Here is a 25807-nt window from a genome sequence, read left to right as displayed (position 1 = left end):
TGCCAGGATCGTATGCATTTCGGCGGTAGCTAACCGCCAGGGCATGATCAATAGATACGTGTAGGCTACGAGTAGCAGCTTTGACTGCGAATACTTAGGCAAATGTTATTTCAAATGGGAAATTCGTCTTTCTAACCTTGTTCCATAGCTAAACTTCCACGATACTCTATATAAAGGTATGGGAATGCTCCGTGTATATGAGCGCATACTTTTTGTCCGGTCTCGGTGGCACCAAATACTCTGATAACAGGAACTTTCGGTCTCGTCCTCGCTGATGTAGGGCCATCGCCGCACGGAAGCTGAGGGTCCAGACACGTCGGCGCAGCTTGATAATGGTCAACACAGTTCAACAGGACGCGAAACGGTTCCATAGGCTAGACTAGGGACGTATCTAGGAACATCGGAGCTGCAAAACCAAAATGCCATAAATACAAAAACAATCCCAAAGCCAATATCCAAACGAAACTTATCGATGAGCGTTTGAGCGTATGGACGTCGAGACGCTTTCTCGTGTGGCAGATGGCGACGCGTTCTGGAACTTGGAAACAGACCTGTCCAAGCGCCACTCACGTGATAGGGCGAATTCGCCATCCAGGTCGATATCCTTGGGTCAACCTTCAATAGTTATGGACTGCGCTCGACTACTTGCTTTTCGCGCCCAGTTGCAGGTAGGGAACTATTTTTCAATTTGCAGAGATTGTACAAGACGGTCGAACTCCCCGTGTACTCCATTGGTTTTTTATTTGGGCCAGCGAAACTGCGAGGATGTCACGAAGACCGACGGACGTGGCGTCGAAGGAGCGCAACGAATACATCCCATCCTTCATCTCCAAAAAGCCGTTTTATATCGATGACGAATCATCTGCAAACGACTATCTAGAGCATCAGCGTTTGCAGAAGTCAAAAGAAGACCAATCAAAATGGTACGATAGAGGCAAGCGGGCAGGTCCTGCAGCTACAAAATACCGTAAGGGGGCTTGCGAGAACTGTGGCGCGATGACACACAAGACAAAAGAATGTTTGAGCAGACCCAGAAAGCACGGAGCGAAATGGACCGGGAAAGATATACAAGCTGACGAGGTCATCCAAAACGTGGAGCTGGGCTGGGATGCCAAACGAGATCGTTGGAACGGTTATGATGCTAGGGAATATTCGAACGTTGTGCAAGAATACGAGGAGTTGGAAGTATTAAAGCGAAAAGCAAAAGAAGAACTTGAAAAGGGCCGGAGGTCGGAACCGGCTGATAATGATGAGGACGAAGGGGATGTTGATGGCGTGGGCGAGGCTAAATATGCTGAAGAGTCTGACATGGGAAGGAAACAAAGCACAGCCACCCGGAATTTACGAATTCGAGAAGATACTGCAAAGTATTTGCTGAATTTAGACCTTGACTCTGCCAAATACGATCCAAAGACCCGTTCAATGGTGGATATGGGTGCGCAATCCGACCAAGCCGCCGCTCTTGTTGCCGAAGAGAACTTCATGCGCGCCTCGGGCGATGCTGCTGAATTTGAAAGGGCTCAACGTTACGCTTGGGAGTCGCAAGAGCGTGGGGACAAAGATAGACAGCATTTGCAGGCCAACCCTACACAAGGAGAGTATTACAGGAAGAAACAAAAGGCAGAGATGGATGCCAAAAAACAAGAACAAAGGAAAGCACTACTAGAAAAGTATGGTGGAGCAGAACATTTACAGCCCGGATTATTACACCAAACCGCCGTTACCGAAAATGAGCGTTTTGTCGAGTACGACGAGACCGGAGCCATAAAAGGAGAGCCAAAACACGCTGCGAAGTCAAAATACGCAGAAGATGTGCTGATCAACAACCATACGTCAGTATGGGGCAGTTGGTGGTCCAGTTTCAAATGGGGTTACGCCTGCTGCCATTCTACGGTGAAAAATAGCTACTGTACAGGCGAAGATGGCAAGAAAGCTTTTGCGGAAGCGGAGAATATGGTTCTAAATGAGCTTAAGAAGGCCCCTGTTGAAGAGCCTGCTGCAGATGCCGATGAAAAAGAGAATAAATCTGTGGTCACTACACTAAAGAAACGAACTCTGCATGAGATGCAGCAAGGAGTGACAGAGGAAGAGCTCGAGAACTATAAAAAGTCTCGACAAGCTGCTGATGACCCCATGGCTGCGTTTCTCGGAAAAGACGAATTGGTTACTTGACCTGGCGAACCCCATAACATAAATTTGTATGATATTCTGAAGCGTTCAAGCGAATTTGTAAATACAGTGCATTTACGATATCCAGAGCCGTTGCGTTTCAATAATGTGATTATTTTAAATTTTTACCCAAACTCCAGCCTAGCATCTCTAAAGGTCGCGCGTTCAGCCGGGGAAGGCCAATTTTAGGTCACGTGATTCAGGGCTTGAACCCTCCCACAACAATTCGCTTAGGGCTTCGAACTCTGGACTCAACGGCCTTTGCGACAACGACGACACGACCAGCGCTTCCAACGGCAATATCGAGGTACGTTCAATTTTCGCTGCTGCTTTATACTTAACGTCGGATTTTTCAGGACTGACTCGTTCTTTTTTGGCAGTAGAGTTCCTAATCCAAGATGAGTACGAGCTACCCCAGAACCACCGCGACGTCGAATTTGACCTCCGAATTACTTGAACTTCGAGATTACTGATTGCTTGATTAGCGAAGGGAACATCCAGCTTTGGCAAGCGCCACAACAAGACGCACACTCTGTGCCGACGATGCGGTTAGTCTTTCCTTTTGGTGATTCGAGAATACGCCGGGAAAACAAGAGGGGACGGAGTGAAGGACTTATAAAAGAGAGATTAAGATTCGTTCGATTTGGAGGCTGACACTGGGAATTGGTTTTGATCAGGTCGCCGATCTTTCCACATCCAAAAGCACACCTGTGGCTCCTGCGGTTATCCAGCTGCTAAGATGCGGAAATGTACGTTCAAATACACCACTCCAGGCATCCCAGTGCAGAAGTCGTTCCAAAATTGCGCGGGATGATTGGTGAAGGCCGGAGTTGCTCACTATGCATACAGATAACTGGGGTGAGAAGGCCCTTCGACGCAGAACCACCGGCACTGGTCGCATGAGATACCTTAAGGTCGTCCAGAGACGATTCAAGAACGGCTTCCAGACCGGAACCCCCAAGGGCGCTCGGGGACCTCAGACCGCATAGATAATGTCCATTTCGTTTTCTTCGGTTTCTAGGGGTATTTAGGAAAAGGTTTACCATACCATTTTCCATCATGAGGAGCGGGTAATTGAATCTTGCTGGGACCAACTAGCTGTTTTTATGAGCTTAGTTTGTTTTTTACGCGGCGTGGTATCCCGACAAATTCAATTTTATGATCGAATCTACCAAGAAGATCAAGTTCATGGACCGGAAAATGTGGAAATAAACGGAGTGCATGGGTCTTTTCTCTTGTTCGATACTGACAGGAATCCATTTTCGCCCGGAATGACAAGGACGATTTGGTTTCGCTAATACTTTTGTACCTTCTCCCAACTTGCCAACTCCAAGATTACCTTCGCAGGCCCATTCGACATAATTCATTTTCTCCTGCAGTGCGAACACTTTCCCAGCGGACTGCTATTGGATATTGATGGAATAACTTATGGTTGTTTTTCCTATGGTAGGCTCATTCTATTCGCCCCTCCCAAAAACTCGCACCGCGCCATCACCCTGAACGTAATACAATACTTCTTTCGGCTCCAAATCATAGTCTTCGCCCAGGTCCCGTGAGCTTGATAAATCCATAAACTGTGTACCCTTGTTAACCTGGAGCACACCACTAACGTCTCGAGCAACCCCGGTCTCCAGTCCTCTCAGCTGAATTACCATACGGGCCTGGTATGCCATCCCCACAACTAAAGTTGCGTGTTGCATCTCCAAAGGAGTTCCTGGCTCCTCGTAGTGGATAAGAGGCGAGTCAGCAGCCAATGTCACAAGCGTAGAGTGCACATGCTGCGCGAGTATCTGTTAGCTAGCCTGCTGTGTTTCCCTGAATACCTAGTAATCAGAGAGCATACCTGTCGCAAACTCATAATCATATCTTTTATCTCCAATGCGCCAACCCCTGCATCAGGTCCCGTAGCAGCCAGAAGCATATCCGGCTGATCGATGACAAGGAGTACATCTTCTGTGGCTGGAACTCGATCCTCTTCGCCGGCAGCGCCGTGTAAGTTATCAACGGCCGAGATGACACCTCGCTCTAGAGCTTCGAGATTTGCCATCTTAGACCAATGGAGTTTCGTCGGTCCACTGGCTTTTTGATGCACTGGAACAGGATGAGTGGCTGGGTGAGATCGGGCTGTAGATATGAAACGTGAAGCGTGGGCCGCAGGCGGTCTGCCGCGAAGAGTTGTAGGCACTGGTGCAGAGTGCAGGTTTTCAGAGGAGAAAAGCTCTGTAAGTCCATCAACAAAAGCAAACTTGCGTTCATTTGCGAGCTTGGTGAGATCAACTCCCTGAGTAAATGTCAACATCAAGTCTCTTCAGGCGGCTGAGGTTGATGCAAGCAAAAAAGAAATATAGCCGGTGCCTTAAGAAGAATGGACTCCTCTATCACCGGCGCGGTGTTAGGGAAACATAGATTTATCCAGCGAGCACCATAGAAGATAATTATACCTCGATATTCTCTCAATGTGCCTTAGTTCGGCACCACAGGATCATAAGAGAAACCTCAAAAAGGAGCAGTACACTTAACCTCAAAATTATAAGAAAGAAAGAGAATATCAAACACACAAGTTACACATACCAGCCTCTTAGCCTCTGTTCTCCAAAACTCCCATCCTCTCAAGAAGCTAATGAGAACCACCCTCATTGTTCCCTCTCTTCCACCTATGGTAACCCCCTCTCCCTCAATCCCAATCCCTATCTCAACATCCTCTTGCCATCTCCTCCTCACTGATAAGGATGAAGAAGAATAGAGTGCATCACATAGAAATCTCAACACAAGCCAATTGCTCGTTGTACCCAGAAGGGAGGTTATGAGAGATAAAGAGCGTGCTGGAGGTGGGGAAGTGTAGGGAGCTAGGAGAGGTGCTGTAGCTGTTGGCATGTGGGGTATATTTTGATTGTTTTTTATTTAGATAGTTGATTTTCTCTTCCTTGTTTAACCAGCATTCAGATATATATTCAATACTGTCATGTTGGATCCGATATCAATAAAAATCAAACTTTGTGTTGCTGGGATGCATTGAGGTCAGAAATTTTGACGAGCGCAAATTTGTGCCTGTGTGTGTGAACGGGGGCGTTTCTTCTCTACCACGAAAAGCTCGCAGTCTTCACTACAACACACTTGGCGAAATTCCTCGCGGTTACACATCACCAATTAGATGGAAAATTTCAGGGTTATAAAATAAGTCTAGTCCAGGAATTACAGTCCATCATGCAACCATCCACAACGTGATTGAACAAGTCCAAGTCTACGAAGCTGCACTTCCGAATCGCCCCTAACCTTTATATTTCATACTCGGTGGTCTCAAGAAAGCCAAACCAACTAGTAAACGCGTTCCCAAAGTGTTCACATGCCAAGCAATGCCTCCAGCTCATCGATCGCCGACGGCTTGATCTCCCCTTCTTGTTCAATAATGTCTTCCACTTCATCATTTTCCGGCAGAGGCTCTTTTTGAAGAAGCGTTGAGGGATGATCAATTAGATCATTATCTGCCAACACCTGCCCATTTTCCGTGAGTTGTGCTCTTGTTGGAATTAGCTCGGAAGTTCGCTCTATGTTTGGGTCAGTTGGTTGATCAATAACGCTCATCAAATTCATCATCGAATCCAACGAAGTCGGTACTGGGGAACCTGAAGTGGAGAGTTCTTCACCAAGGTTGATAAGCTGACTTGACCCTTCAATAGTAGGACTCCTGTTTCCCAGGGGAACTTTGGCAAGATCATCAGTCTCTCCTGGGGATGCCCCAGGTCTATCGAAAGTTGCGTCGAGGCCAGTCCTAGGGTCATAGTTAGGACCCTGAAACAGTTCGAGCACTTCTCCAGCATGTTGAACGCCACCTGCGGTCTCTACATCGCGTGTACCGGATGAATTTCCATCGATGCCGTCTTTGCGCTTTTTGAACGAAGCTTGACCAGACCACAAACCTACTTCCTCAAGACATGCGGGGTCGTAGTGTTTATTGACAATCTTCCCGAGAACGGGTTGGAGCAGCCATGGAAAGCTGATCAACGGCAGTTTCTCTTCATGCTCTGACCATGGGCTTTGATCATCGTCTTCGCCGCACCTTGCCATTATCTTTGCTAGTGCTTGCGTCATTTCATTGCAAGTGACTTTGTACATTGCAACGGCAAGGGGTGCTAGGTGCTCAAAATTTTTACCACCTGCTTTTTCACAGCAAAGGTTACGGAATCGTTCCCGGAGAGCACATGAGATTTGACCAATCTCTTCATGGAACTTATAGTCCTTGCTCATGTTAGAATGGCTTAGGACAAATGTTGACCATACTTCGAACTCGGTTTTAATCTCATGTTGTGCCATGATCCTGCACATATCGGCATCGTATAGCACCTTTAACTCGGCAGCTACAGCCAGAAGGTCATCGTTTACCTCAATACCACTATTCAGAATCCGATCGTCGAATGGTGCTTCAAGTTTTGGCCTATAATTCACCCGTTCCACAATATCATATAGCTTCCCCAGAATCTTTTGCGAAATATACTGGGCGTCCTTTGGCTTGTGCTTTTTCTCCATAAAGTGTGGCCATTTGCGAGGTGCCAGATCTTTCGTCATTTTGGCTGGAATCCCAGTTTTGTTGTAATCAACTGCCGCAGAGTGCAATTCCGCTAGCCTTATGCACTTTGAATCGTTGACACCTTTCTCCAAATAATCCGCCCATGCCAGATGTGAATGAGCAATCTGGGCAAGACGATCGTTCTTCATGTATGTCACGAAGAAAGAAGTGATATCATTGACAGTGACATCACGAGATAGACGAAGAGCTTTAACTGATGGTGCATAATTCATTGGCTGTTTGAACCAGTCTTTTGGAAGGAGATCTTGGTCCCAAATGACCAGGTAATCATCACCATCCAAGTCACCACCCGAACACATGCTTGGGATATCCCTATCTCCTGTCTGTGGGAATACAATCACATCTCTAAGATGGTGTAGGGCGGGTGCATTGACAGCTTTTACGACCCGGATGTCGCCCGGATGCAAGGACGGATTTCGGGCAATTATGCAAGGTCCCTCGATAATTTCATATTTCCCATCATTATTGGCGCGTGAAATCTGAACAAAAATCTCAGGAAGGCAGGCGAGCCTTTCTTCGTAAGATGCGTCCTTAGAAGGAATGTTGTCATGAAAAAAGCCTTTGAGTGTCCCTGTTTCATCGAGGCAGCCGAACAAGCAAGCGCCTTCTTCAATGATAATCTTCGCTTTCTCCTTGAGATATTTGATCTGCCATGCACGCCACAACTCGAGCAGTGAAGTGACAAACGGTTCTTTTGAACTCTGAAAGCCATCCTGAATCATCTCCGCCAATACAAGGGTCATTTGGTTAGGATCAATATACTTGTGAAGCAGATGGATAGCCTGAGTTTCACTAGTCATGGCCAATTCAAGATTTCCAAGCATCATCCTGAGCTTTTCAAGAAAGACTTCATCTGGCACTTCAAGGCTAGATAACACGACGATGAGCTGGCGGTTCAAACTTGCCATACAGAAATGCGAATGCCGAATGACTTCAAGCCCATTATGTATGGCTGGAAACTTGTATTGACTCTTGCGAATATGAACTTGTTGGCGTTGAGCCTCTGGAGAAACAGTCAAGATTCCCTTACAGCCACCAAGTCTGAATTGAAAGACAGACGGAGGCTCCCCACATGGGGTTTTGATTTTGAATTCAGTCATGACCATTTGCGCGAGGAATCTTGAAATGCGACCGACGCCATCTGAGAACGTATATCCATTTCTTTGAATATCTTCTATCTCACGGATTTGCACGGGGCAACCAGTGACTGCCCGAGTTGTTGAGAAGCACTGACCAAGACGCGCAGCATGCCTTGCAATCTCCTTGATGTCACTAAAATGGCCCATCCACGCACGAATATTGGCAGCTGTCAGATGTGGTAAGGAAGCAAAGAAATAAGCCCCGTGTTCGCGGAACTGAGAGTTTCCAAAAGCGAGGAACTCATAATGCCGGTCACCGAGTGTGATGCCGTTCATCATTGTACGTTTAACGCGGGTAAATACCTCATCCATAGTATTGTTATGGCTCGGTTGGATCCTCCCTTCAAATTTCTCATCGGTGAAACGAACACGGAGAAATCGATCAGCGTATTCAATATAATGTCTGATCACGCGGTTTGTGATATCAACAGAAGGAGTGCCAAAATAGACCGTCGAAGGGGTCACTCGTGCCGTTCTCATATAGCAACAGTATTTTGGAATTCTGCGGCTCATCGCTGGCTTGACAAATAATATGTCAAATATTTTCTTCGGGTCATAATACACATGCTTCTCACTTGCAACATGCTCCAGCAACTCTCTTGCTTTCGTTTCGCCAAGTGCAACAAGAGCAGTCACAAACTCTTTACCTATGGTATATTCGTTTAGAAACCCATGAGACAAGCAAACTTCCAGCTGGTATCTGACACTAAATGGAAGGGGTGTATAGTCCTCTTCTACCAATTCTTGTAGCGAAGAAGTTCGTTTTGAGCCGCGGATAGGTGGATCAATCCACCTCCATGCTGGTATGGCTGCGGAATCCGCGCTGACCCCGAATGCTGGAGCATCCTGGACTTCAACGTTAAAGTCAGTATAAATATTTTGGAGTACCTCAAGCTTTTGAACGCTGGAATCATCAAGATTGCGGAAAGTCAGTCTAAAAGTCGTCCAGCGTCCTGACAAGAACAATGTTAGCCAAAGATCGTCAGCCTCGAAGGTTAGGACGAGCTTACCGATATTTATTAGAGATTGTGCCTTTCGCAAGCTCAGCGGCGCTTGCGCGGCTTCATTTTGGGAGTAAGGAATATCTGTTTGTCGGAACCAACAGTCGGACTCTTTCCACGTATTTTCGGTGTCAGAGAAAGTGACTGTCACGTCATTCAATCTCCTGTGATATATTGGCGGCGAGTCCAAAACAATCACCAATGATGAATCGCCTAATTCTTTAGTCCGTAGAACACGGGAAAGATGAACAAAGGGGATACGGAAACGGTAGCTGTAAATAAGGGGAGACCGTGACGAAAGACGGGGGTCAAAAAAAGACAGGTTAAAGAACACAACTATTTCGCGACGATTGAGATCAACTATGAATCGAATCTGACCCATTCGGCTCGAATCAACGGTTCTGAGAGAAAGCATCATGTCTTTATCTATTAATGTCCCAAAGTCTAATTTCCCCACTGAGATCTCCTAGGAAAAGTTCAGTTTCACGTTGGTATCGCGCTCCAATATAAGCTGGTGACATACCGTTGTCATTGGGTACATTACCCCCAGATTTATAGGGCTTGGAATCTGGTTCGAAGGCTTCCTTGGGCTAATGTGCACCTGAAGCAGGCAACGCTGGCCATCGTCGAGCTCGAGAATGTGCCTTCGATCTGGGCAAAAGACTTCCCGCGGAGGCGGCCTGGGTACAAATAAAAATTTGATGTAAGAATAGACGGCATAAAATCAGTAACGTCTTGCAGACTCACCGAAACCGAATTTTCCCCCTGCCATCCTGCCTCCCTTTCGTGTCTTCGAATATTTCGACCCATTCGATGGAACCGTAGACTTTAAAGGACCGCCAAATCGTGAATGTGCTGATATCTTTTGGGAGCCCTGAAATGTTGACAGTAAGGGATTCCCAGGACGCCCAGCTTGCAAAGAGCCGAGAAGCCCGCTGTTGGTCTTCCATGCTGGGCATGGCGATAGGTTGGCGCTGACTGGGGATACGAGGACGAAAATAAGCCATTGTCCGCTGTTGAAGAGAAAATTGACTGAGAAACAGTGAAAATATGAAGGAAGAGTACTCTTGAAAGAGGATGGGAAACTGAGCAAGCTCAAGGATGAGAGGGGATTTAAGTGAGAAGACAAGAGGGGCTGCGGTGAGAGGAACAGAAGGGAAGTAAGGTGAATGTGAATGTTAGCACGGCATCAAGCGAAATCACACAAAGAACAGGCAAAGGGTGAGTTCTCTCAGCCGGAATTTTGCTCACACTTACCCTTTCTGGCTACGAGCGCCCTCCCTAGCAATAGCCGCTGGTGCAGACAAAACCATCCGGCGTGCACAGGGAATGTCAACATCGCCCTGCACAGTCATCCATGGCTGGGCGATCAGACTGCAGCTGTGTTGCTGCAGATGCGGTTGTGGCCAGGGGCGTGAATGTCGCCCTTGCGCCAGGTCCGGGCTTTCCTTCGCCAACTTCCTTACTATCCCACCCTCTTTGGCCCTTCGAGAGCGCTGGCGCTTCTTCCGTCGGCTCCCTCCGCCACGATTTCGGCCCCACCTCGAAATTAAGGGTCCTAATGCTTGGTCCTGCAGAGGAAGAAAGAGTCAGCTTTATGTCCGGATATACAACCAACACTGAGGTGAGCTGGTGTGCAAGTAAGGCCAAAAATTTAGGGCTTTCTGACTTATGTTTATGTGCTTCTATATGGAGGCATGTGCAGGATACACATCTTTGCGGTGTATTCCATAGGAAACAACTTTAAAAATACATAGCATATGGGAAGTGGAACTCACCATGGAAAATGCTGTCCCTGTCTCCTCCAAGGGTATGAGAATTTATATAGAGTCCCGCTAAAACACAGCTTTAAAATCAACGCGGTATTCCCACGAAGTTGATATACAAAGAGTAGAAAGTGGCAGTCAGACAAGGGAAATTATAGGAAAATCAGGGACGGAGATGCCCTTTTAAAGGTAGTCCGAATTTGAAGCAACCTATTCCGGCTCCATTGAAACAAAAATGACTGGCCGCTGAGATTTCATCTCTTGCTTGCAGGATATGCAGTGTACGAAAACAGCAAACTTCCTGTGGGTGAAGCAAAAATAACAGGACAAGATCCAGCTGCAGGTTCCCGCTGGCTGAAACCCGCATTCCTATTCAAAGAACCAGAGGAAACCTGCATATTACTGAGGGAAATTAGCTATTTATTCACTGTCTCAGTAATATCAGTAGTTGCAACGTTGGAGAATCACCATCATGGCTTTGCGAAGAAATGCGAAATCCCCTGATATATAATGTCCAGGAAAGAACTCGTCACTATACAGCGTACTCGTTCGAGATTTTCATCTATGAAATTAAATTTCGGGATATTCTCGAAAATCGATTTTCCTTCGGAATGAACTTTGCTACGCCATGCAAACGGTAAGACCTAGTAACTACCAGGAAAGGAGATGATTGCTTCTGACCGGACCGTTGGTATCCAACTCGATCGATCAGTGGCTGCCTGCAAGTCGATGGGTATATTGGGCAATCCTGGTCCGTTCAGAATTTCGTCCACTTTCACGAGTCGTCGTCGTACTCCTTCGCCGTTTGGGACTCGGACTTGGCATGGCCGACGCCGTTGAGGCAAAAAGGCCGGCCGCCGTACAGCCCGTACATTCTTCCCAATCCTCCACTAGATTGTCTTGAGTTGGCTCCCTCCGAAGATCTTGAAATCAATATTGGCCCCTCATAATATGCTGGATAGTTTTCACATCTGTAGTGATATGTTCCACGCTAAGATAAGGCTGATTGTTAACAAACCTCGCGATCAGCTCCGAAACCCTGATTGCTTTGTGCTTTAACTTTTTACACATTTTTTTTTTTTCCTTATTTTGCTTTCTTCGTACCTTGCGGTTAGCATTTCCATCTCAAATCTCATTGAAGGAATTGGCGTTTCCACGTGGAGGTTAGAAGGACAAAGCCCTGCCATAGTAATTATAACGTGCGTATAAACATGCTGATATGCAGGCTTGCCATCATCCGCGTCTATTAGTGTTTATCCAGGCTCCTTTCTCGCAACGGATTGCTCCCAAACTCCTCCGGGATTGCACGTAAGAAAGCTGAATCCAAGGTTTTCAGGCTCTTGTCGCATCAAAAGAATTGGCAAATGGAGAGGAACCAATGTGGCTTTTGGGATGTCGTTGCGGAGTAGTTGCAAAGTTTGCAATGGTGGCTTATCTCGGCAGATTGCTCATATGGGCACCCGGGTCGGGTAGGACTTTTGCGCACTCGTAGTGAAAATTTACCAGAATTCGTCCTGGCTGCATTTCAAGGCCAATGTCTCGAATACCGTTAATGACTCGGTAGAGAGGCCAGAAAGAGTCTTTCGTCGTCCATCGACCATCATTCTGGATATCTTCCTTCTCTCCATTTCGATCCGCACAAGATCCAAATGTTTTTTTTTTCCAGAAGATTATTCAAGAATCACCCATTCTGCGGTCAAAATTGCATCTCGAAATAGCTCCACGAACGCTTAACAATAAATGTCAGAACCCGTGGTTCAAACCAACTGGACGAAGCAATTGCATGAGAGAAACTGTTCTCCATCTCGTGCCGACAGCTTACCCAAAGATATAAATATCCAGACTATATACGGCCACTACTCCAAGACATCTGACGTAGCAGATACAAGGAAATGAACCTAGCATGGTTTACAATCTGCCCACAAACGCAGGCGTTTGGAGGGATGCTCACCCGAACATATAGTATCATGGAGATCCTAGTCCCGGGCCATCAGCCATGAAAAGAATACTTTGGTGCCATAATCTCTCCGCCTTTCTCGACTCCCACTTGTCTTTGGACGGAAACAGGATTGCCCCGGCTATCTCGATGCCGATAGCTGATGGGTATAGCACGTACCTTGAAATCAAACAGCTATGCCGCAGTTATGTACAGTACATACACAATGCAATGAATTTTGACTTTCGGTTTTTCACTGTCGTTTTCTTTCAGCATACGTGCTGAGCGAGTTAATGCTACTCCATCCGGCTATTATTATTAAGGATCCTGGGGTGAGAGGAAAGTCGCATCAAAGTTGAAGTTCTAACGATGTCACCGTTGCCTACGCAACCAACTCCCACAAAATCCGGCTGCTCCAACCTCCCGATCCCTGATGCAAAAAAACACTCCCACTTCGTCTCAGAAACGATTCATGGTTTCGTTCTGAACCGCGCCAGCCTTCTTCAACAGCAAAACACTTAAAAAACTCGACCCGTATGGTCAAAACGGGCTGGAAAAGTCGTCGTGGTTCTAATATCATGCCGGAAATATTCCGTATTCTCCGCATTCCCTTTTTTTAGCGTCGGCGCATCGAAGAGCTCTCGAAACTTGCGCCGAAACGGCGAAACGCTCACTGGATCCCGACATTGCACGGAGTACTCCGTTTATGGACGAGAGAAATTTTACTTCGGGTTTTGAGCCGTCAATTCATTTAAATTGCTCCGAAATTTCACATGGTCAGGATCGTCGATCTTGCAGAGACATGCATCGTTATTATCACCCATTGCAAGGGCAGCGTCAGCCGATTCCCGTTGACCGCCTGGTCGATGGGAACAGATCAGGGGGAGAGCCTGAGCGCTGTTTTGAGTGTGGCTCTCCCCATATTGATTGGACCAGGGACGGCGCCGGTTATCTTGCAAGCTACCCGGCAAGATGCCGAGCATTGGCAGGGGTGAAGCTACCTTGGGAGAACGGGCGCCGCAACCCTCTCGGCTTTAACATCTAGACCACGGTGGAAGCACACTATTATGCCCTCGCTCCCAGGCCCTAGTATCTTGTTAGTCAGTAGTCAACTTGTAATTTTCACGTAAATTTAGCATTAGAAGTTCCATCTAGCCCTGCTAGAACATGAGACAGACTTGATTAAATTTTTGAATTGTTAACACACATGCAAATTGCTTCTCATATTTTCACTTTAAGAATTGGATGATTGGAAGGCTTGACAAAGGAGCAAGGTAAAATTGCTAAATTTTTGCATAACCAGGGTCTTTGGACCCTCGCCAAAGTCGACAAACTAGCAAGCTAAAACCCCCCCAAAATTCACGGTGTCAAGTGGGAAGAAACATGGTAAGATCAGTGAAGGAACATTTCATCGAGATCAGTATTGACTTTACCGGCGCACTTCTAAACGACTTCCAATACCGCTTAGTCATCTAGTCAAGTGGTATCATGTTCTCTTTTATCTCGGCTCACTCCTCCGCAGACTTATGGAGTAGATTGCAGACAGGAGCGATAGCTTGAGCTCTTTCACATCCTTAACTGGAGAATACCACCGTAAGAAAGAATCGACCTTTTTATACGAAGTATTTAATCCCCAGTTCCCCCATGCCAAGTGCGAGTAAATGTTTTCAGCGGAAGTTCCCAACTCTCAACTTGAATTTTGTGTCTTTACTTCGTACTACTCCCTTCTCAAGCAATAAGCTCCGTATCTCGTATATCTCATGAAAGCTTTTAGTCGAGCTGCCGCCCAATTTTCACGGCGCGGTGTCAACGTTGCACCCCGTCAGCAAGGTCTTCCTGTTCAGGCCACCCGACGGAGATGGAATAGCAGCGCTACACACACCCAAAATGCATCCAAGTCTTCAACGTCAACTTCCTGGAAAACAAGTCAGATAGTAGTGGCCGCTGCTGCTGCTATCGCCTCGGGCTATGTCTTTGGCAAGTACTACTCCGAGTCTCAGCAGACCGTAATTGCGAATGATCTAAAGTACGGGACACTCGAAGAAATGGAGAAGGTATCGAGATGCTGTTCTAGGTGTGGAATGTGGTACGGATTATGCTAATGGTGAATAATAGGCAATTGCTGAGCTGAGAGAAATCCTTGGGGAGGAGGCGATCAGTACAGACGATGAAGTCTTGCATTTACATGGATATTCGGAGTGGTCGACGGTTAACAGCGACCGATTGCCTGTCGCCGTGGCCTATCCCAAAGACACGGAACAGGTTTCCAAGATTGCACAAGTATGCCACAAATATCGGGTGCCAATGGTCCCATACTCCGGTGGTTCTAGTTTGGAGGGAAATTTTTCAGCCCCGCACGGAGGGATAAGCATCGACTTTTTGCATATGGACAAGATCATCGAGCTGCATGAAGATGATTTGGACGTCGTCGTTCAGCCATCGATGCAATGGGTTCAGCTCAATGAAGAGATTAAAGATACAGGACTATTCTTTCCCATCGATCCGGGACCACCAGCTAGGATCGGAGGCATGGTTGGGACGAATTGCAGTGGTACCAACGCTGTGCGCTACGGAACCATGAAAGATTGGGTTATTAATTTGACCGTTGTCCTTGCAGATGGCCGAATTATCAAAACAAGACATCGGCCACGGAAGAGCTCTGCTGGCTATAACTTGACTGGCATGTTTGTAGGTTCAGAGGGTACGCTTGGAATTGTTACCGAAATCACTCTAAAACTGGCCGTCATACCCGAGCAGACTAGAGTGGGTGTGGCTACATTTGATAGCATCCGGGACGCTGCAAGCGCGGCGATGCGTGTCATGCGGAGGGGAGTTCCCATCCAATGCATGGAAATCCTTGATGAAGTCCAGATGAGCATTATCAACAGAGCAGGTGGCACAAACCGGGTATGGAAAGAATGCCCAACATTATTCTTTAAATTCTCTGGCACGAAGTCTGGCGTCTCTGAAAGCATAAGCATCACAAAAGGCATTGCAAAACAGAGTGGAGGCACCTCCTTTGAATTCGCCAGGAACGGCAAGGAAGGTCGTGATTTATGGTCTGCGCGAAAAGAGTCACTCTGGAGCATGCTCGCCTTGAGAGAGGATGGTTCGAGCGATGTCTGGTCCACAGATGTTGCAGTGCCCCTTTCCAGATTACCAGATATTATCGGTCAGTCTCCGAAAATTCATAGCTTATCCTAGAGGCTAACTCCCCATTCTAGAATTATCGAAAAAGGATCTTGATGATCTTGGAATGTATGCTTGCGTCCTTGGCCACGTCGGTGATGGAAACTTCCACGCAAGCATCATGTACGATAGAAAGAATCCGGAGCAGCGTGCGAAAGTCGAAAAAGTTGTTTACGACATGGTTGATCGCGCTATTGAGATGGAAGGGTCCTGCACGGTAAATTCATTCCCGAAAGCCTTACCTAATTTCAAGCCGTGATAAACTGACCGATTGTGTAACTTATGCAGGGAGAGCACGGTGTAGGGATGGGCAAAATGTCGTCTCTGATCAAGGAGCTGGGTCCGGAAACCATCGATGTGATGCGAAGTGTTAAGCGGGCTCTCGACCCGCACTGGCTTCTCAACCCTGGAAAAATCTTCGATGCGAAAAGAAAGTAACTAATGTGCTAACTATGCCCGAGATCCTGCCTCGATGTTTCATGAATTAGAGCGGTCGGTACCTTTGGATTTTGGATAGACACAAATGGAATAATATGTACTATAATGAAAAAGTACTAACCCACTGCTTGCGAGATATCTTTGCAATCACAACTTCCTAGAATTGACTCAATCTACCTCCTGCAGCACTGTAGATAGGAATGCCATGGGAGAGAGAGGAATCTGTTTTCATAACCTCATTTGTACCCCAGCGGCGGTTCGTAAGCGTTAATGCCCTGCTCTAAGATCGACGAGGCGGCGGTCAATCACCGAAGCATCTAAATATAGAATGCCTTCTATTATTACTCAAAACAGATCCCTGATCTCTTGTTAGTTGTGAGTGAACGGTTGAAGTCACCCCTGGCACCAACGCCACAACATGCAGAGACACGAGGCAAAAGTTTCAACTCTCAGGACAATTAAGCTTTTGAACGGCATCTGATTGTACGGAGGGCGGATCCCCTTTACCCTCGAGCATTCATGCGGAAGCTTTAATAATTTCCCTCCCCTTGCCTCAACGCCACCTCGTGCATTGGCTCTCAGGAAGATCGAGTGATAATTGCTGTCAATTTGCAACCCCGCCAATCGCTGAGCGTCGACAGGAGGGCTTATCTAAACTCGTTCCTTATCGGCGAACCCCTCCGACTAACTAATTTCTCGGTGACTCCGCCGAAGTCGCAGCTTGCTCGAAATTCCATCATTACTCACAGACGAACCTTGTCATTAACATTCTTTTCGAGAAGACATCATAATTAGTCTACCATGGCCTCAGTTCCTAAGAAAAAGTGCGGTGAGTCCAATCCCTGCTAAAATACCCCCTCCATGCCGTTTTTCAGTGCTAATGGTCAATTAGGCGTCCTAGGAGCCACTGGCTCAGTCGGCCAACGCTTCGTCTTGCTCCTTGCTGACCACCCTTTCCTGGAATTACACGCTGTTGGAGCATCATTTCGCTCCGCTGGCAAGCTCTACAAGGATGCCGTGAGATGGAAGCAGGCAAAGCCCATCTCCGAAAAGATCGCCAACTTGCTTGTACGGGATTGCAGGTCGGAGCATTTCAAAGACTGCGATCTTGTGTTCTCGGGCTTAGATAGTGATATCGCTGGAGAAATAGGTTGGTGCTACCGCTTGACCTAGACTTAGCAATCTTTCTTGGACTTGAACTAAGGATCTGGCGCTTTGTAGAGATGGAATTTATCAAGGCAGATCTTCCTGTGTTCTCGAACGCGAAGAACTATAGACGCGACCCAGCAGTCCCGTTGGTCGTCCCGACCGTCAATACTTCGCATCTTGACCTTATCCCTTACCAGAGGAAGCATTACAACCTCAACAAGGGTTTCCTAGTGTGCAATTCCAACTGTGCTGTCATTGGCATAGTCATTCCATTCGCTGCTCTCCAAGCCAAGTTCGGCCCTGTCGAAGAAGTTGAGGTTTTTACAGAACAAGCGATCTCTGGTGCTGGATATCCAGGTGTCCCGAGCATGGATATAGTGGATAACGTCATTCCTTTCATTTCAGGAGAGGAGGATAAGTTAGAAACCGAGGCCCAAAAGATCCTTGGTACATTAAATGCGGACGCCACAGCCTTCGTTGAGCAGGAAGGCCTCAGGGTTGCCGCAACGTGCACTCGAGTCGGGGTTACAGATGGACATATGGCATTTGTCTCTCTAAGGTTCAAGAACCGCCCTCCTCCCAGTGCGGAACAGGTTGCCCAAGCGATGAGAGAATACCAATCCGAGGCTCAGAAACTGGGTTGTTACTCCGCTCCGCCACAGGCCATCAAGGTCTTTGATGAACCTGACCGACCACAGCCCAGGCTTGACCGAGATCTGTCTGGCGGCTATACGGTGAGCGTTGGCCGTATCCGAGAAGGCCAAAAAGGTGGATATTTTGATATTAGGTTTGCGGCTCTGAGCCACAACACTGTCATCGGCGCAGCGGGATCGTCGATCCTCAACGCGGAAGCTGCTGTGATCAAGGGCTATTTGTAAAAACAAAAAGCTTGTCATGATAAAGACGGAAAAAGCTGTTATTAATCCATCCAAGGCAAATAGTTAATACAATACATCTACTTTGTGCTTCGGGCGCTTTTCACAATCAAAATGTAAGATTAAGTTTAGCGTGATTAACTAGTTAGTTATGTCAGCAGGGACGGAAACTGCGCTTTCCCCAAAAAGGGCAATTTTTAGGGCTCGACCAACAAACCGCTCCACAACACCAAACGCATTTTCTTTTCCCTTTCGCGAAATCTTTCTGACCTTCGACTCGCGACCAACTCGACAACCAAAGCGTTCAAGTCGACAATACATCCAAAATGGGCCGTGGACCGTGAGTTATCCTTTGAAAAATAGTCAGCATTTCATATGCGCCCCCCATTGCTGACAATTTCGCCTACAGAAAGAAGCACCAGAAGCGCTTGAGCGCACCCTCGCACTGGCTCTTGGACAAATTGTCTGGTGCCTATGCCCCTCGCCCATCCCCTGGTCCTCACAAGCTACGAGACTGCTTGCCTCTCATCGTCTTCATCCGTAACAGGTTGGTTTTGAAAAGTTTGTTCACTCTGTAAAGAAGAGCGTTATCTAAGATTTGTCGTATCACAGGTTGAAGTACGCCCTCAACGGACGTGAGACCAATGCCATCCTCATGCAGCGCCTCGTCAAGGTCGACGGCAAGGTCCGCACCGATGCCACCTACCCAGCTGGCTTCATGGACGTCATCAGCATCGAGAAGACCGGGGAGAACTTCCGTCTTATCTATGACACCAAGGGCCGTTTCACTGTCCACCGCATCTCCGGCGAGGAGGCCGAATACAAGTTGGGCAAAGTCAAGCGTGTCCAGTTGGGCAAGGGCGGAATCCCATTCTTGGTTACGCACGATGCGAGAACGTGAGTTTCTGATCATATTCCGCATCATTCAGACGTTGGACCAAGCTTTGGTTGATTTCGGGTGGGGGATTGAAAGACGCGACATCATCACATTCTCCAATCGATAATCTCCATGAAACTTGGGAAACAAACGGTGAAAGATGAAAGATAGCCTTGGAACATGAAATGCTAATACAGACTACTCTAGGATCCGTTACCCTGACCCAGCCATCAAGGTCAACGACACCGTGAAGATCGACATTGCTACTGGCAAGATCACCGACTTCATCAAGTTCGATACTGGTGTTATCTGCATGGCCACTGGCGGTCGTAACATGGGTCGTGTTGGTGTCATCACTCACCGTGAGCGCCACGAGGGTGGTTTCGGTATCGTCCACATCAAGGATGCTATTGACAACACCTTCGCTACTCGTGAATCCAACGTCTTCGTCATTGGCCATGAAAAGCCCTGGGTCAGTCTTCCTAAGGGCAAGGGTGTCAAGGTAGGTTCTTATTCTTATTACGAACTTCTGATCGATAAGTGCTAATGCTCTGATTTACAGCTCTCCATTGCTGAAGAGAGAGATCGTCGCCGTGCCATGGCTCTTGCTGGCCGCTAAACTGCCTATCATCCATTGTCACGTATGTAGCGGTAGGTTTTCTAGCAATTAAAAGATATCCATGTGAATCAATAAGAAAAGATAATGTTACGAACCCTTTTGTCAAGGAGAATGGCGTCGGTTGTATCTCAAGGAGGTATACGGGGCCAATGGGATCTTCCTATAATGAATTCATGTCTTATTTCCTTGTAATCATAGTATCAACATTGCCGGTATGCAGTTCCAACCATGCAAGCGCAAGCAAGTAAACCTCACCGGAAAGCCATGACACTCCCTCCGGGCAAGCCGAAGAGGCAAGCATTGGGCGGCCAGTGATAGCATGAACAGCTTCCATTCCCAAAGTCACCCCATGACACGTATGATTCTTGCTCTATTACGGGAAACTCGGGCCTTCTCTCCCTCCGTGCAATCCGGTTGCCACAACCAAAATTTTCTTCCAGTGCCTAAGCACCAATGAAGGGTAGACCTTCATACCGCACCACACTAGCTGGGCGCTACACATCGAAAATTTGCCCAAGGAGATCGAAGCCTTTTGTTTAGTCGAAAGAGATGCAGCGATATGCTTCATATTCAGCTCCCAAGATCAGCTATGGATAGGCGATACCGGACAACCTTGAGTGACGTTTTTGATACAAGAGTTCTGCAACTCATGGTCACAACTGCACACCGGGCAGTGGAAGTAGAAATTTGTGAATCCCCTTCTTGACATTTGATATGAAGATTTCACCTTCAGTAAGGGGTCGCTAGTTAGTGGTCAATTATATGTTATGCCGTGGCACATGCATACCAATCTAATTTCTGGGCTAGATCTTGCTCAGCTTTTGGTTTGAAATAGCGAGAGGTTTGTTGGGTGCTTTGTATGTATTTACGGAGGATCCATTTCGGCTGGCTCAATTGTAAACAGAAGGATACAAAAATTCCTGAATATTTCTTTTTCCCCCATAACAGTGCAGACCTGAACGTAACTACTGGGCAACACAGGGATTTCGAAAGTAGCCCTTCTTGATGGCGCCTCAGAGGCGGTTCAAACTATCTCCCCTGCACAGAAATTCTATGTGCCACTGACTCGTTACATCCGGTATGTTGGCCACCAGCAGCAGCTTTCGAAAATTGTTCCAAAAAAAAAAAAAAAAAAAGAGGGGGGGGGAGGAGGACCTCGTATACACGACAGGCCACAAATGTGCAATAGACCTACATTTATTGCCACCCCAGGAGGGCATGTGCTCGCTAAATGCAAGATTTACAACCTGCATGCTCAGTGCATAATGTGCAGACCTAGGCATTTAAAATTCAACCAGGGACGCCCCAAAGATGGCCACGACTACCTAAGGTCACTTCGGGAACCCTTAGCACCCTATTGACTGGATGATGGTATTGCCCCATGGGTCTCAATACCCGGTATAGATAGCTCAAGAAATTTGAGATCGTGTACGGAGTACGGAGTAAAGTCATAATGAATTGATTTACCTGAGGTACTTCATCATCGACCACCGGACGATCATACGGATGAGTTGGAAGATCAGGATCTCCGTTGCGTTTTAGCCTTCTCAGAATTCGGAAACCGAAACATCATACATCAAGTTGTACTTGTACCGGCTCCAATGGCCAAGAACTATACCCATGCGGGCTGGCTGTCCTTTTCTCACCGTACCAGGAAGTATGCAGCTGGGCGCCTGGTTTCACGCAGCAGAATGCGGAGAACAGCAACATAAGGAAATATAATATGAGTGAAAAGAATCCACCTTGGTAACTGAAAATCAAAAGTAGACACTGAAATTCCATACTTAGATGGGCTAGCCGTGATACCTCGAACATCGGATGAACCCAGCTGAAACTAATCAACCGTCGCCATAAGCGGAGCGTATATTACCTGATAGCCCATTGGATAGCAGTATGGACTGTGATATATGTAATCATCGCCACGGGTGGGGTGTCGAGCCTTCTCGGTGTCCCCAATCATATACTTAGTACTTTTCTCCCAGCCGATAGTGGTTGTCAGAAAAGTTCAAGTATGTTGAGAAGCAAGTTGCATGGCCCGGTCTAGAAATTATAACTATACCCGGGTATATCCTATGAAACCTCGTCGATCATGCTCGGCTTAACCATTGGTCCCCATCCACACGCCTGTGGAAACTGCTGCAAGGACGGCCATTCTCCCAGCGCGGTCGGATTGGCTGCCAGGCTCAACAAACTAGCGGGGACTCAGCATTCTTGAGGCATATGCAAGGATAATTGCCCATCTCACCTAAACCGGGGGAAGAGCTCAAGTAAATTGATACCTCTCAATTGGAAAGATTCGTTGATGATGACAGGATGTATTGTAACCGTAACGACAGTGGCGCTTTGATAAGTAATTCCAGGGCATGGTATCAAGCCAATATAATTTCAGGAATCAGGCTACAAATTAATCAGCTCTTGATCAGTGGGTCTCCCTCAGTATCGCCACAGAACGTTCCCCTGCCAGCCGGTCTAAAACCATGGGCTCAGATGCGAACTGACAAGAAAATACGGCGATGCCGATTAAAGATAAGCCAATTGCGAATCCTCCGTTTGATCCTACAAGGACAATGGAAACAGGCCAGCAATAGCTCCCTGCCCCTTGGTATGATATTCCGCGATATGAGGATGCAAGAATGGGAGACCGGGTTGCTCCCCCATAGTTCGCCTATATGCTGCGTAGTTGTCGGTAGAGTCTAAGAGGTTGAAGAGAGAATCCAGCGAATCAATATGGGAGGAACTTAGTGGCGAATCAAATGGCCGAGGTTGCGCTTCTTGAAGGCCATGGAGCATTGCCGTAGCCGAATAATAGTTTCTCATATTAAGTAGTGCCTGAGTATGAGAAAGTTGTTAATATCATGTTTAGTGCTGATAATATAAACGTATTTTCTCTCTTACCTTTACACACTCCTTGAAGTAATGGAGCATTTCGACAAAAGCCGTACAACATTCTTCAACTGACATCGAAAGTAAATGCCAATTATCAACCAGAGTTTGTAGTTGGCCGTTTTCTTCACCAAAACTTAGGGTCGAAAGTCCAGTAAATCCGCGCTCATCAGAGAAAGTGAGTCTTCTCGCTAGTGTCGGGGCAGGGCTTGATGCAAGAAAATCGTCCAAATGGGGGATTTCCGCATCGAAAGGAGTAGCCCAGTTAATATCCACGTCTTCGTGATATTTGCGAGAGAAACGGATTGAAAGAACCGAGAGCTTCTTAAGAAATTTGACGAATGGCCTGGGACGAGACTTAAACAGAGCTTGTATCGGTTCAATGAGGAATTTGGCCACGCGGTGGTTCGGAATCGTATTTTCACTTGCAAGCCCCCTATCTTTCAAACACTGTAGCACAGTTCGATGAGCCCATGGGCAACGGGATCGGAGTTGCTGGTTCTCATTTAGCTTGAAGTCGACAGTTTTTGGAGCCTTCTCACACTAACCTTTTCCACATCAACATATATGCACTCCTTCTCAGGATGCCTATCAAGATGGGCGGAAAGGAGATTATATAATTCTCGATGCTGCTCTACGAACCATACGATAGACATCGTAGGGTATCCAAGAGCAAAACGCACCCAGTCCTCGAAAGAAATTGCTTTGAACTGTAGAACACTCTCTGTATTGATTTCCAGGGCAATAGTAACAGGGTTGACACCGTTCAGATAATTGGGAAACCAGTTCCATGGGATTGGAAAAATGATTTTCTGGCACAAACGGATTATCTCATCGACCTTCTCGTGGTGAGCAAGGTCAAGAAGGCCCGGCTGTCCTGGAGGGAACAAAGACGCAACGAATTCCGTTAAAGTGGCAGTGTTTCTATTTTGCAAGATTCTTCTCGGGAAATCGTCGTCATCGTATAGACGAAATTGGAGTAGTCGTTTGATATCGCCGATATTGAATGCCCAAAGGATGGGTAAGGCCTCCTCTTCCCACCACCGATAAGTAACATGGAACCGGGGCGGTGTAAGTTCTGTGTTAAATAGAGCCACCAGCTTCAGCGGCTGGGGACTTGCTACAGGCGTGTAGACGGCTTCATGCAATACACGAGGGACGGTACTAGACTGTTGGGATGTGGCCGACACAAGGAAGTCTTGACCTTGAATCGAGCTATGGTTGAAATCCAAAGGTGGGTTCTGTAAGTCAGGAGCAAAGTCCTCTTCCGTGCGATGGTGTGCCATAGCAGACAACTCTAGCTGGTTCCTCGAGGAGGTGCCTGTTATTCCAACATATAGATCACAAATACCTCGTCAAAAGGGTCGATTGCTTGGAAAGAGAGTGAAGAGGAGAAATGGGGAAAAGGCATCTGATTAGTGTAAGGAATACAGACGAATCATCACCTGAGACAAACCAGTGTCGACGAAAGGGGCTGAAGAGCGAATAAGAGAATAGGTATCATGGTCACGTCCCAACCTCCAGAAAAACGAACGCAGAGCACTTGGGGAGGTTACCGAGATAGCTACTCAGTACAGACGGAGGTGTCCTGCAAAAGCGCATGGACCACAGGGATGTAAGAATGGAACACGGACTATCATTATAAAGTTCCCTAATATGGGTCATGAGGGGAAGATTCGTTGGCATTGGGGCCTTTTGCTGTATCGAGAGAGACCGAATGGTGGCGTCCGTAACTAATCGACATTGTGGTCCTTCTGTGTTCCAGAGATCGGAGTTGGGGCTCTGAATAGGCTGATCAGACGAGAAAAGCTGAAGATGATTCAATCTGCTCCGTACTCCCTGAGGTTGGTTCAAAAGAGGTCAGACACGGCAGGGTGGTCTGAGTGGCTGTTGTTCTTTGGAATTTCCATCTTTGACGCTAGTTAGGGCCATGGGAAAGGTTCCAGGACCCATTCGCCTGGAATGGATCCGTCCCACCGCCGGCAGGCTGGCACTCAAACGATCAAATGGCCGTTCGCCAAGAACGGTTTGCCTGACCTCAGCAGATCAATCATGTAATACCTGTACGAAGCGTCTTTTGCGAGCCGTTTGAGCGGTTTTTATTGACCTAGTTCGGATCTCCGCGTCATCTGTAATTTTCCAAGGTTATTCAGGTTAAGCTGTGTACTGCTCCAGCCCGCGCATCCTCTACAGTTAAGAGCATCAGTGTGATGCGACGACGGTCTTTAGTGTTCACGGCCACCCCAGGCACTCTCTTACTTCCCTACTGCCTCCCGGCGGCTTGGATCTTGCTCCCTGACAAACTATTAACTCTTTGGGAATCACGGGCCGTTCGGTACGGAGTGGATTATTAGTTACTGTGTTCGTACCCCGTACCCCATACAGAACGCGGAGACGGTTGCATCCAACTTCCTTTTGGCGGATGAAATGAACTATCATTTGCTGTCCCGCAAGCGATTATGCTTTTTCAGGATTCTTGAGAATGTTTCAGCGAGAAAACTTTCGCTTGCTATCGGCATTGCAGCCGTGAAAGATGAAGCCCAATACTCCGTACCTGCGCGCGTGATTTCTTTCCCCGCATAAGAATGCGGCTGGTTCCAGATGAAGTTGCATTGAGCATTCGAGAGCCGATCCTTGTCCCTTCTCTATGAAAAGCCCGACAAGCACGGAGGACGGGCAACCCAATGTTTGCCTTCCGGGACCAGGAATCCGCTGCTTGGATTCGCGGCATTCATTTCGTTGATGTCATAATCGTCCGTAAGCATTACACGGAACCTTCGTGTGTGAGAGCTGCAGCCGCATATTCCCAGCTCCACAATCCTTATGAAGCTGGATCACAGAACAGTCGCTATACGGAGTACTGATGTGGCGCCAAAGGGCTTTGATGGGCTTGAAGTCCCAACTGGGGCTCGGACTTTTCAAGTTTCCATGGACATTCGTTTTTTCCACGTGGCTCGGAGCTGGAGGTGGGCTGTAATATACGGTACGGGCTAATTCATGTATAAGTTACATAGTTGTATCTTGTATTGTTACCTTGTAATAGGGGCTTCAGGTGGAGGTACGGGAGAGGTACCTTGTAGATTGCAGATTTCGGCAGGATATGTCAGCAAAAATGATGCTATGCAGTAACTTACAGAGTATTTCATACACAAAGCAGTCTCAGAAGCCCATTTTCTTTTGA

General features: G+C 47.3%; 9 protein-coding genes across 10 annotated transcripts; 6 read left to right on the top strand and 3 right to left on the bottom strand.

The window, feature by feature from the left end:
* Positions 1 to 765: 765 nt before the first annotated feature.
* SLU7 (mRNA splicing protein) lies at positions 766 to 2172 on the top strand (the record flags this gene model as incomplete). The annotated part of the gene is made up of 1 exon (XM_003066541.1): positions 766 to 2172. One exon carries the CDS (start codon positions 766 to 768, stop codon positions 2170 to 2172), a length of 1407 nt encoding a protein of 468 aa, XP_003066587.1.
* Positions 2173 to 2414: 242 nt separating this feature from the next.
* Positions 2415 to 3566, top strand: RPL37A_1 (the record flags this gene model as incomplete). Of its 2 annotated transcripts, none has more annotated exons than XM_003066542.2 (5): positions 2415 to 2476; positions 2553 to 2571; positions 2655 to 2717; positions 2847 to 2918; positions 3019 to 3566. In XM_003066542.2, exons 2-5 carry the CDS (start codon positions 2568 to 2570, stop codon positions 3156 to 3158), a joined length of 279 nt encoding a protein of 92 aa, XP_003066588.1. In that variant the 5' UTR covers positions 2415 to 2476; positions 2553 to 2567. The 2 variants fall into 2 exon arrangements, with proteins under 2 accessions (XP_003066588.1, XP_065980839.1); XM_066124758.1 differs by having other exon boundaries at positions 2550 to 2571; positions 3019 to 3158.
* Positions 3561 to 5171, bottom strand: D8B26_005238 (uncharacterized protein). Its single transcript, XM_003066543.2, has 3 exons — positions 4741 to 5171; positions 4013 to 4450; positions 3561 to 3947 (listed from the first exon to the last, which is right to left on the bottom strand). Exons 1-3 carry the CDS (start codon positions 5041 to 5043, stop codon positions 3627 to 3629), a joined length of 1062 nt encoding a protein of 353 aa, XP_003066589.1. The 5' UTR covers positions 5044 to 5171; the 3' UTR covers positions 3561 to 3626.
* Positions 5172 to 5508: 337 nt separating this feature from the next.
* On the bottom strand, positions 5509 to 9853 carry D8B26_005237 (uncharacterized protein; the record flags this gene model as incomplete). Its single annotated transcript, XM_066124757.1, has 4 exons — positions 5509 to 8846; positions 8904 to 9360; positions 9418 to 9574; positions 9642 to 9853. 4 exons carry the CDS (start codon positions 9851 to 9853, stop codon positions 5509 to 5511), a joined length of 4164 nt encoding a protein of 1387 aa, XP_065980838.1.
* A 4503-nt stretch (positions 9854 to 14356) lies between these two features.
* D8B26_005236 (uncharacterized protein) lies at positions 14357 to 15800 on the top strand (the record flags this gene model as incomplete). The annotated part of the gene is made up of 2 exons (XM_003066545.2): positions 14357 to 14650; positions 14712 to 15800. The coding sequence occupies 2 exons, from the start codon at positions 14357 to 14359 to the stop codon at positions 15798 to 15800; spliced, it is 1383 nt and encodes a 460-aa protein (XP_003066591.2).
* A 52-nt stretch (positions 15801 to 15852) lies between these two features.
* Positions 15853 to 16223, top strand: D8B26_005235 (uncharacterized protein; the record flags this gene model as incomplete). The annotated part of the gene is made up of 2 exons (XM_066124756.1): positions 15853 to 16002; positions 16074 to 16223. 2 exons carry the CDS (start codon positions 15853 to 15855, stop codon positions 16221 to 16223), a joined length of 300 nt encoding a protein of 99 aa, XP_065980837.1.
* A 320-nt stretch (positions 16224 to 16543) lies between these two features.
* Positions 16544 to 18344, top strand: D8B26_005234 (uncharacterized protein). The gene is made up of 3 exons (XM_003066546.2): positions 16544 to 17052; positions 17116 to 17373; positions 17445 to 18344. Exons 1-3 carry the CDS (start codon positions 17025 to 17027, stop codon positions 18248 to 18250), a joined length of 1092 nt encoding a protein of 363 aa, XP_003066592.2. The 5' UTR covers positions 16544 to 17024; the 3' UTR covers positions 18251 to 18344.
* A 147-nt stretch (positions 18345 to 18491) lies between these two features.
* On the top strand, positions 18492 to 19971 carry RPS4 (40S ribosomal protein eS4). The gene is made up of 5 exons (XM_003066547.2): positions 18492 to 18587; positions 18657 to 18794; positions 18860 to 19144; positions 19332 to 19626; positions 19687 to 19971. Exons 1-5 carry the CDS (start codon positions 18574 to 18576, stop codon positions 19741 to 19743), a joined length of 789 nt encoding a protein of 262 aa, XP_003066593.1. The 5' UTR covers positions 18492 to 18573; the 3' UTR covers positions 19744 to 19971.
* A 1260-nt stretch (positions 19972 to 21231) lies between these two features.
* Positions 21232 to 23912, bottom strand: D8B26_005232 (uncharacterized protein; the record flags this gene model as incomplete). Its single annotated transcript, XM_066124755.1, has 4 exons — positions 21232 to 21934; positions 21989 to 22572; positions 22639 to 23076; positions 23169 to 23912. The coding sequence occupies 3 exons, from the start codon at positions 23910 to 23912 to the stop codon at positions 22300 to 22302; spliced, it is 1455 nt and encodes a 484-aa protein (XP_065980836.1). The 3' UTR covers positions 21232 to 21934; positions 21989 to 22299.
* Between the last annotated feature and the right edge of the window lie 1895 nt (positions 23913 to 25807).

Source organism: Coccidioides posadasii, chromosome 3 (genome assembly GCF_018416015.2).
Source record: "Coccidioides posadasii str. Silveira chromosome 3, complete sequence".
In the NCBI taxonomy this organism is placed as follows: Eukaryota; Fungi; Ascomycota; class Eurotiomycetes; order Onygenales; family Onygenaceae; genus Coccidioides; species Coccidioides posadasii.
Note: the sequence above shows the minus strand (reverse complement) of the source record. Positions and strands in the feature narration are given on the sequence as shown.

Bases quoted from the DNA above. Each gene is read 5' to 3' on its own strand.
- D8B26_005238 (XM_003066543.2), bottom strand. From the start codon at position 5,043: ATGCCAACAGCTACAGCACCTCTCCTAGCTCCCTACACTTCCCCACCT. The intron at 4,451-4,740 runs GTATGTGTAACT...ACATTTACTCAG, and splicing joins GAACAGAGGCTAAGAGGCTG to GGAGTTGATCTCACCAAGCT. The intron at 3,948-4,012 runs GTATGCTCTCTG...ATACTCGCGCAG, and splicing joins TGATTATGAGTTTGCGACAG to CATGTGCACTCTACGCTTGT.
- D8B26_005234 (XM_003066546.2), top strand. From the start codon at position 17,025: ATGGCCTCAGTTCCTAAGAAAAAGTGCG. The intron at 17,053-17,115 runs GTGAGTCCAATC...ATGGTCAATTAG, and splicing joins AGTTCCTAAGAAAAAGTGCG to GCGTCCTAGGAGCCACTGGC. The intron at 17,374-17,444 runs GTTGGTGCTACC...GGCGCTTTGTAG, and splicing joins TGATATCGCTGGAGAAATAG to AGATGGAATTTATCAAGGCA.
- RPS4 (XM_003066547.2), top strand. The intron at 18,795-18,859 runs GTTGGTTTTGAA...GTCGTATCACAG, and splicing joins ATCGTCTTCATCCGTAACAG to GTTGAAGTACGCCCTCAACG. The intron at 19,627-19,686 runs GTAGGTTCTTAT...TCTGATTTACAG, and splicing joins CTAAGGGCAAGGGTGTCAAG to CTCTCCATTGCTGAAGAGAG.